The following is a 10,335-nucleotide window of genomic DNA, read 5'->3' on the forward strand; positions in this document are numbered from 1 at the left end:
CCTCTGTGCGCCCCGCTTCGGGGAAGCTGAAAGGCAGGGTCAGAAGGGGCCTCCCCAGGGGCTGCCTGGGCTTTGGGTGGGATTGCCCGGGCCACAGTGAGGCTCCTCTGTCAGGTGCAGGGTCTGTGTGGAGAATGTGGGGGTGCCGTGGACGGCCCGAAGCCAGCCACGTGGTGGGCGGGCATTCAGGTGGGGTGGGCTGAGCTGGGCCGAGGCAACCTGGGCCGAGCCCTCCTTCCTATGCCACCATCACAGGTGCCCCAGGCCCTTGCTAGGGGCTGCATACAGGGTGGTGATGAGAACGGCCGAGGCTGGAGAGGGCCGGGCAGGGGTGGGTGGGCAGGGGGGCTGCCCGGCTCCGGAGGGGCCTCTGCTCGGCTGGCAGCCACTCACAGCACCCACCCCTCAACCACAGGAGCCAGAATGCCAACTTCCAGAACCCGCGCTGTGAGAACACACCCCTCATCGGACGCGAGTCCCCACCGCCCTCAGTAAGTATCAGGCTGGGGTGGGGGGCAGGCCTGGGTGGGGTGCTGCGTGGCTGCCTTGATGATCGTGTTGCTCTCATGGGCAGTGCAGGCTCCGTGGGGGCGGTGGTGAGCCTCCAGGGCCGGGACCTGCACGGACGGTGCCAGGCGGGCCCACGAGCTGGCCGTGAGGCACCCCCGAGCCCCAGCTGCCTGGTGAGTCAGCTCGACTCCGAGGGGCCCTGGCATCTCCTTTCTCAGGCGGCCGCTTCCTTTCATTTCCTCCATTGACTCCCTGAGCTGGGCCTCTGGCACTTGCAGCCAGTATCCCCTCTGGTCTCGGGGGCGAGACAGAAAAGAAGAGACAGGGAGGTTTGGTGCCCAAGAGAAGGAGCTTGCAGACTGGCAGGGGCCCTGGTGGCCCTGCTGGACAAGGTGGGCTGCCAAGGACAGGCCCAGAGGGGCCGAAGGCCACCCATCTTCAGAAATAGTGTGTGTGCGGTGGCCCTGTCCTGCCCTCCAGACCCTGGGCTGCCCTAGACCTTGGACCAGGGCTGTGCAGGTTCGCAGCCCTCCTTATCGGCAGTGCTCTGGCACCCCATGGCCTGCTGAGGGCTGGGCCCCCACCCTGGCGTTGAGGCTGCCCCCTTTCTCTCTCTCTCTCTCCTGCACCCCTCCCTCCTGCCCCGGGCCTTCCTAGCGCTATCTGGCTGCCTTGGATTCTGGCAGCCACACAGGCTGGCAGTTTAAGCCCACGGATAGTGCCTGAACGCTGTGGCGGCTGTGCCCTCAGAGTGACAGGTACTGACCCGCCCCGGGTGCCCTGCCCCGCACGGCCTGCCCACTGCACCTCTCTGCCTTGTGCTCTCGGCTCACTGCTACCCCCTCGCCAGTGCCGGGCTTGGAACCATGTGACGTGCCCCAGGGCCATCACAGCTCAGCACCTGCCGGCCTGTGAGCTCGTCAGCCCCCAGTCCAACCTCGTGCCGGCTTCCGGCAGGTGACCCTCACATCAGGGGCAGTGAGCCCCCTCCCTACCCCTGGCCCAGTTGCAGGCAGCCCCGCCCTTCTTACCACCTCCCAGCAGGGAGACCATCTGCCCCGGCCCCTGGGTGTGGCCAGCAGGCCCGGCCCGGGAGGTGCCACCGTGCATGTTCAGCAGTGCACACAGGTGCATGCAGGCAAGCGTGCACGCTGTCCCCAGCTGCCCCACACATGTGTGCGTGCCTGCTTGGGCTCCTTCAGGGGTCTGGGGTGTCATCCCACCCCTGCCCCGTGCCCATGGAATGACCTGCTCCCAGGCGCCCACTGCTTGGCCTCCTGACACTGTCCAGGCCAGCCGCCTGGCACCTTCCACCTTCTTCACCACCTGGAGTTCGGGAGGGCTCTGGGGACTGAGGAGTGTTGTCCCTCCCCATCTGGGGACTTGGGTGACATCAGCGCGTGCCTGTGGGGTCAGCCTGCCCAGGCTCCCTGATGCCAGCAACCCTCGGCACTTGGCCTGGCCTTTGTCCACGTCCCGTTGGGCCTGGGGCCCTTGCACACTGCCCAGCCGCAACACACGCCTCCTCTGTGGGTGTATTCATCATGAGCGTACCCGCGCACAAATGTGCTTCAGGTCGGATGAGGGGCGGCCAAGACATGCCGTCTGTGCCCTCCCTCCAGCCACCTCTGTCCCTGCACCTGTGAGCCGGGAGGAGCTCGCAGCCAGGGAGCCTGTGTGACACTGCATGACCCTGTGTGCCCTCCTTTCCTGGGGCAAAGGGTCAGAGTGGCCTGGGCCCTGGCCCTTTCTCGAACACAGCCTGACTCTACCTTTGCATGATGCTCTCTCACTGGGGCAGGAGCCCCCCACCCCACCCCTGTCCCCTCAGCCCAGCCCTGGAAGGCAACCTCACTGAGTGTGCTCCTGTCCCCGGGAGAGGAGCCTGGGCCACGGGGGCTGGCCTCTGCTCATGGAGCCCACCGGCCACTCCTGAGCCCCTCCACCGGGGGAGGCTCTGGCAGCTGGGCCACTGCCATCCTGTCCTGCCCTCCGGTTGCTCCTGGCTCACCTCGCTGAAGCCTTCCCTCGGCTGCGTCCAGTGCCCCATTGACCCCCTCTCCCCCTTGTCTCCCTCCAGTACACCTCCAGCATGAGAGCCAAATACCTCGCCACCAGCCAGCCTCGCCCCGACTCCAGCGGCAGCGGCCACTAGACAGCCCCGGCTGGCCACCCGCCCGCGTGCCAATTGCCCCACTCCTCCCTGTGCCAGCACTGCCGCTTTAACCCGCGACCACTCGCCGGACCCTCCGCACACACGCCAGGCCCGCTGTAGGCCCCTCTGCGGCCCCTCGCCCTTCCCCTCCCCTTCCCGCAGGGGCATGGAGGTGAGAAGCTCCGGGCCCGCATCCTCACCTCGGGCCACACGCCTGGACCCCTGCAAGCGATGCCACCAGCGCTGGGCCCGCGCCCCCCACGCCTGCCCACCTGAGGATTTGGGTTCACCCTGCCCTGGGCCCATCTCAGTGCCGTGTCCCCACCCCTCGCTCTGCAGCTCGCTGACCCTGGGGACGCCTGCATTCTCAGCTCGCACCCAACCTGCCCCTTTCCTCCCACAGCTCTGTGCTCCCCCGCCCCCCAGGCTTCTGTCCACAGGCTGTGTAGCACCCCCGCTGTGCGCACCACCCGGAGGGACCTTGGTGCGTGCCTGCCCGCCAGGCTCCTGTGCAGAGAGCTCCCGGGGCGCCTCTGTGCCATCTGTAGCTCTTCCTTTTCTCTCCACTGACCACAGGCCCCTCCTGCCAGTTGCCAGAAGCCTCCCAGGGAGGCTCCACTTCCTCTGCCTCCTGCCCAGCAGTGCTCTCTCCTGCAGCGCCCAGCCCCCCGCGGTGGCAGGAGGACAGCAGGGGCCGCGCTGAGCCCGGGCTGTGCACTCAGTGCTGGCCACCTTCTTGGTGCCAAACCCCCTCCCCCACCCCGAGACTTGGCAGCTCGTCTGGTTCATTTTTGCACTAACTACGTTTGTCACCCTGGGGCAGGCAGGTCTGCGGGCCGGGCAGGCCCCCCTCCTCGGTTCCCTCCCCCTCCTCGGTTCCCTCTCTGTTCAGGACAGGCGCAGTGTCCCATGCCGGGCCATGGGGCTGGACCTGAGCTGGCTGTGAACGTGCCCTGGGCCCCTGCTGCCCCTCCTGGGACTAACCACTAACCTCACCCAGCCTCCGCGGGCACTCCTGGCCGACGCAGAGCCTGCACGTGTAACCCCGAGTCCAGGCCAGAGATGAGGCCTAAGCCGGCCGGCTGGGAATCAGGCTGGAGTAGCCGTTTCTTGTTGGGGTGCTGCTGGGGAAGGGCTGTAGACTGACAGGCAGCCCAGGAGCCTGGGGAGCCGTCCTGGGCAGGTGCTGCCCCAGGATGACTGTGTCCTAGGGAATGAATGTCCCTTGGGCTGTAGGACCGAGGTCCCTGCGGCCTCAGTCTCCCTACCTGTGAAGTGGGAACAAGGCTTCCCTAAGGTGCTTTGGCTTTAGTGTACAATGTTTGCTGTGTTTCCTGCCATGAAGGGCAGGCCACCCACAAATCAGGTTGGGGTGTCCCCTGCCAGTCCCAGCCTTGGTCTAGCCAGCCTGAAACGGAGAGGCTCCGGCCTGTGTGTCAGAGTACCATCAGCGGCCATGTGTGAGGGCCCAGGCCAGGGTCCTGCAGTGGGAGGTGAGCAGCTGGCCAAGCAGCTTACAGACATGTGGGCTCTTCCTTCCAGAGTTGGGGCAGTGCCTGTCCCGGGGCCAGGCTGCCTGCCCTTCCTCCACAATCCTCTCCCTGTGCTGGTGTCTGGGACCAAACGGGTGGGTGGGCTGGAGGCCAGGCCACATCTGCCCCACTCCTGGGGCAAGCCCCTGCCCCGGGAAGGGAAGGGAATGAGCAGGCAAACACTGGGGTGCCCTAGGAGGTCCTGGGGCCCTGAACCCTGCGTCTGAGCCCATGGGCACGGCCAAACCTCACTGCAGGGCACTGTGTGCCCTGGGCCCCCATGGCAGAGCTGCCCAGGTTCTCTGGGCTCCACCAGTGGCGAGAGGGCTCCAGGCCCAGGGTGGGAGGAGGCCCCGCAGCCCTGCCTGGTGCCGCTGCGCAGAAGCACAAACAGCTGCCCACAGCCCTGGGAGGCCACCCACAGCTCTGGGAGGCCGCCCGCAATGTGAATGTACATAGCATGAGGGGCGGGCGCTGCCCGGACAGGCTGTGGACCGCGGCTGTCCCGCAAGTTCCCTCCGTGCATCGTGTGCGTGTGCGCCTGTCCCATCTGCGACGTCAGCAGGTCCCTTCTGCTCGCCGAGGCTGGTTCAGGAAAAGGAGAATGGTCGCAAGGGGCTCGGACCCAGGCCTCAGTCTGTGGAGGGGAGCAGGTCTTGCCATTGATTTCCTTTTTGTTCGAAGTTTTCAGGGTCCCCTTTCTCACCGCCCTCCATCCTGGTGACTTCTCCACATCCCTTCCCACCCCTGCATCGCTGGGCCTCGCTTCCTGCAGGCCCTTGGCAAAGTGGGTGGCAAGCGGGAGGGAGGAGCCCCCCGGGGCCTTGAAGCGCCCCCTCCCCCCCCCTGCAGGGTCCAGCTGGCTCCCAGGGCCCCGACAGGCTGGGCAAGTGGGAGGCAGGGTCCAGCCGGGACACCTGGCTGATGGGGCTCCCCGTGCCAGCATCCACTGCCCCTGGGTCCCCTGCTGTGTCACCCACCCCATCTCACTATGCAATTCCAGCCCAAGTACCATTCCCTCCCTACCTGGGATCCCTGCCCAGCCCAGGAGGGGTGGGTAGCCTCCCTGGGCCGCAGCTGGGGGCAGGCAGGGACATTTTATTTGACCATGATGGTTGCGTGCTGTGCCACTTTGTTATATATAACCTATCATTCGATATGATTTTGTTAAGACTCCCACCCTCCCGGCCCCTGCACCCTCTCCCCAGTGAGATTTAATGCCCTGGGCGGTAAGGGGGAACTGAGGCCTGAACCATTCGGCACCTTCCTCCAGGGCCTTCCTCCGACCTCCGTAGGGCCACGGCTGTGTGTGCTGTCGCTGTGTTTTTATTTTTATTTTTGTTTTTGTTTTTTAACTGGGTTTGGGGTTTGATTTTTATTTCTTTGGGGGCTTTATTTTTCTTGGCAAATAACTAAAAATCTCATCAATGTAATTTCTGTGGTTTCTATTCAGCTTGGGTTTCATGTTTTAAAATAAACAAATTTTAAAAAACAAGCCTCTCTTCCTGAGTTGATTTGGCTCCTGTCCTGCCCAAGTCTGTGCCCAGTGTGGTCGTGTGCTGGGGAGCCAAGAGACCCCCGGAGGTGGGAGAGGCACTGTCGTGGCCTTGAGCCCACCCAGGAGTCCCTGAGGTGGCTGCCTCGTGAGACGGGCCACAGCGATAGTCTTGACCTGTTAAAGGCCTCACTTTGCAGTCTGGACGTGCGCTGGAGCGGCCAGGGGGTACAGGACGCCTGTGAGGAGGTTCCTCCAGCTACCCGGAGAGGTGACGGGCCTGGCCCAGGGCAGGGGCTTTGGAGGGGGCCAGGTAGGAGGGATGAACCCACGGAGCTGGGGTTCAGGACACTTCCCCTGGGGCATCTCCAGCCACTGGCCTCCCCAGAGTCCTTCCTCCCAGGTGGGATGGTGGCGGGAAGAGGGGGAAAGGAGCCCTGCTGTATGCATGGCGGCCAGCAGGGGCGCGCCTGCCCCTAACTCCTGGCCACTGACCCAACCCCAAGACAGGTGGAAGGTGGTTCCCCTCGCCCAGGAACATCCCAGCCAATGAGAAGCCATACTACTCAGCCAATGAGAGGCCGCCATTCCGCTCTCCTCCAATGGGCTCTTGTCCCGAACAGCCTCATCCACGCCCCCTCTTCCCTCTGTATAAGCCCCGTGCGCACTTTGGGCTCAGTTTGTGGTTCACCTTTCTGTTGCGGGGTGTTGTTCCTCTGCCGTTCCCAAATAAGCTTGTTTTTGCTGGCAAAAGAACTGGCTGCTTTAAGGTTACCAATCATTCTTGTTCTCATCTGAGAAATGGACTCTGGAAGGTGCCACATAGTCCAGCAGGGAACTTTGGACGGTTGCTGGTGAGTTCACTTTCTTCCCCTCTAGGTAATACCACCCACCCACCTGACAGGAGGCCTCAGTGCCCTGGGTAATGGGGGGACGCGACTTCGGATCAGGAAAGCATCTGTGTCCCATGCTTGGGGCACAGGTGGGCAAGGGACCTGCAAAGGCCCAGTGGAAGACACCAGGCTCTGGTGGCATTGCTGTGAGCACCTGGGGTGGGGGTGGGGGTGCAGTGAGGCTGGTCCAGCTGCCTCCGGGGGAAGGGGGCCCAGAACTGGTCAGCTCTGAAGAGGGGACGCTGAGCACCCAGGGCAGTGGAGACCACTGAGCGCACGGTGCCTTGTGCTAAGGAGGAAGAACTAGGGACATGGGGCCAAGGAACCCACAAGGCAAGAGCCCCTCGAGGCAAGAGCCCCTCGAGGCAAAGCGCCCAGGCTCTTCCTGCCCTTCTTGGACCTCAGTTTCCCTGTCTGCGTGTCAGGGAGGGTACAGTGACACCCTAGTTCTAGAAGCTGCTGCCTTCCTTGGCTCATGGCCCCTCCATCTTCAAAGCCAGCAGCATAGCATGCTCCGGGTCTCGGTCTGACCCTGAGCCTCGTTGCCTCCCTCTTATAGAGAAGGGCCTTTGTGATTGCACTGGACCCACCTGGGTTATCCAGGATAACAATCTCCCTGTCTCGAGGTTCTTAATTTACTCACATCTACAAAGTCCCCTTTGCCATGAAGGTAGCATATTCATAGGTGAAGGAGATTAAGATGCGGACATCTTTGGGGGCTACCGTTCTGCCCACCAGGGGAAGCTAGTCTTGAGAATACGTGGGGAAAGAGTTCTGGCCAGAGAGAACAGCCAGTGCAAAGGTCCTGAGGCAGATACATGCCTGGTGTGTTCACACAGGGAGGCGAGGGTGACTGCAGTGGAGGAGCAGAGAAGAGCGGTCCGATGTGAAGCAAAGCTGGGAAGATTACAGAGGGCCTATGCGTCTCATAAGGACTCAGAGATGGACTCTGAGGGGAGGGAAGCCGTGGAGGATCTGAACAGACTGACACCAATTAACATTTACGGATGGACCTGGGTGCTGAGTCTAGACGGGAGCTAGGAGAGCAGCTAGGAGGCGGGGCCAGAGCCTGGGGCAGGCCAGGGGGTGGCGGCCAGCCCAGGATGGGTGAGACAGGTCTGGGTTCTGGAAGGAGCCCCAGCAGCACTTCCTGGCACACTCTGTGGGGATGGGGCTTGGGTTGAGCTGTGGTGGGGGTGGGGATGTGTTGTCATACATTGAGATGGGGAGCTGGGGAAGGAGCAGGCTTGGGATTGGGGGTGCCCTGGGGAGGTGTGGGAAGGTGGAGGAAGAATGAGTCTGGGGGTCAGGAGAGGGCACCGGGCAGTGACGGTCAATCAGAGTCTTTGGCTTGGGTACTGTGTTTGAAGCCAGGAGTCTGGATGACACCCCCCAGGGAGTGGGTGCAGAAGCGGAGACGGCAGGACCCCTGTTTGGGGTCTGGGACTGGGGAGGAACCACCAGCCAGGCGGGAGGAGCCCAGGACAGGCGGTTGTCTGGGAGCCACACAGTGTCAAGGAGAGGTGAGGGACCACATCACGTGCTGCCGATAACCAGGGTCATGAACACTGGAAGGTGACAGAGTCCAGTGGACTCAGGAAGTTGGTCACCACTGGAGTCTTGGACAAGAACCTGACAGATGGCTCAGGAGAGCGTGGGAGAGGACTTGGGGACAGCAAGCAGTGACTCCTCCTGGAGTTTAGCCGTGAAGCAGAAAACAGTGCCACAGCCAGAGGGGCCATGGCCCAGAGGAGTGTGCGCGTCTGTGTCGTTCATGTTTTAAGATCAGGATGTTTTAGGATAACAGTGCATTGGAAAGACTGGCACAGGGCTTGGCTGCAGGGGGCGGGGGGAGAGGGGCCCCCATAGATGCAGTGGTGTTCCTGAGTCCCCAAGAAGAGTGGGGCCTAGGTCACAGTGGGACCCTGCTGGCCCCAGGGTTAGAGTGGTGGTTTGGGCAGCGCTGGGGGCGGGGTGGGGGAAGGAGGGAGGCTGAAAAGAAGTGGTTGGGGGCTGGGGAGAGGGGAGAGGCAGGAGAGCCAGACAGCAGGCAGGGGCCTAGTAGGGACAGGGGATTCCCCATCTGGAACTCAGGGCGAGTTTGAGTTTTCCTCTAGGTGTTCTGGGGTGGGGGACGGGGAGTGCAGGCTGCAGGAGGGCGGACACTAGAGGCCTGAGAGAGGGTGTGAAAACAAGACGCCAAGGGACGTGAAGGTGAGTTCAAGGGCGTGACTGGGACCTGGGGCTCCAGCCAGGAGAGGACAAGCCTGTTAGGTGTGAGGGAGCTGGGGGCCCAGCAGGGTTGGAGGGAGCGAGCTGCACAGGCAGGAGGTGGAGGCAGAGTGGGATCGGGGCAGGCACGGTCTGGGGAGCGACCATGCAGTGGGGACCAACGAGGCAGGGGTGACGGAGGGTGGGGGAAGGATCATGACACTGAAGTAACAAGTAGTGGACGCAGGGGCCAGGGTGGGAGAGCGAGCCTGTGAGCCAGGAGCCCACATTTCCAGGAATGAGGGGACGCCCACAGCGGGCGGGGACTGAAGGAGAAGGGTCTGTAAGTGGTGGGGTGCGCATCTCCAGGATTGAGGCAGATGCCCAGCAGGGGGCGCTGGGCCCTCGGAGGACGAGAGGCGCGGGGCAGGAGCCTGGGACCTTTTGCATCCCCAGCAAGTTCCCGGGAACTGGGGTCTGGTCTAGGGCGCCCTGGGACTCCGCTGAGTGGAGGGTCCAGGGTCCTACCAGAATGAGTCACGAGGACACACAGCGGCCAGCCCCCGTGAGCCCCCAGGGACAGGAGGGCATCAGGAGTGGCCTGGGCTTACACAATTACAGGAACCAAATATCAGTAACAACATTCAGGTTCGTGATGTGAGCTTCTAAGGGCACAAACAGGGTCCTTAGACAAACCGGGATGCTGGTGGGTCCCGGGAAGGTTAATTTGGGCAGGGACAGAACTGCCAGTGCTCACCACCCACCAGCACCCAGGGACTAGGTGGGCTGCACATGGTTGGGGGAGGGGCTGAAGCCTGGGCAGGGATGCTAGGGAGCATGTGGGGGGAGCAGCCACAGCTCTGAGCTCCCTACTCAGTTCTCTAACGTAACCTGGACCATGTCCCCCAGGTCCCTGCGTCCCTTCTAGTGATGTATCAAGTGCCTGTGTGTGTCCTGCCCTGGGCAGAAAGGGCTTGGGAAGGGGGTCACCTGCAGCACATTCTGCTGGGGTGGGCTGGTGGGCCTGGGGCGACAGCAAGCTGACTCGTTGGTCTGGGGCTGGCTCCGGTGGCCCCCCCACCACGACCCCAGGCCCAGGGCGAAGCCGGGGCAGGGAAGGGGGTCTCTGGGCAAGCCCCAGCTGCCTGCAGGGGGTTGGGAAGGGCTGTGGAGACCCGCTGCTGCCCACCCTCCCTCCCAGCCTTCCAGGCATCCTGAGGAGTCCTGCCTTCGCACCTCCGCCCCTGCTGTTCTGAGACCCAGACCGCTCTCCCCACCCCACTTCTGCAAGGCCTTCTGACTCCAGCACCGGAAGGCAGCGGTGGCTCTGATGCACCTCTTGGGGAAGTCCACTGGCCATGATGGCCCCAGGTGAAGGGAAGTTTATTTAAACGGGGGGGGGGCCCCACCCGCACCCCTCCCACCTCCCAGACCTGGCTCAGGGCCTGCCGCCTGGCAGCACGGAAGCCCGTGGGGGTGGGGAGCACCGGTGTGGCAGTTTAACTTCTGATTCTGAAAGCCCACAGATGAGGGTCACTT

At 63.3% G+C, this 10,335-nt stretch overlaps 1 protein-coding gene across 1 annotated transcript in view; it reads left to right on the top strand.

Moving 5' to 3' along the window:
- TTYH3 (tweety family member 3) overlaps positions 1–5,692 on the top strand; it is a 28,771-nt gene extending 23,079 nt beyond the window's left edge. Inside the window, exons 13-16 of the mRNA XM_077758847.1 lie at positions 121–173; positions 416–491; positions 1,168–1,268; positions 2,591–5,692. Of these exons, the coding sequence (XP_077614973.1) occupies positions 121–173; positions 416–491; positions 1,168–1,236 (198 nt within the window). The 3' untranslated portion in view covers positions 1,237–1,268; positions 2,591–5,692. The remainder of the gene's footprint in view (positions 1–120; positions 174–415; positions 492–1,167; positions 1,269–2,590) is intronic.
- Positions 5,693–10,335: the final 4,643 nt, after the last annotated feature.

Source organism: Crocuta crocuta, unplaced genomic scaffold (assembly GCF_008692635.1).
Source record: "Crocuta crocuta isolate KB4526 unplaced genomic scaffold, BGI_CrCroc_1.0 scaffold273, whole genome shotgun sequence".
NCBI lineage: Eukaryota > Metazoa > Chordata > Mammalia > Carnivora > Hyaenidae > Crocuta > Crocuta crocuta.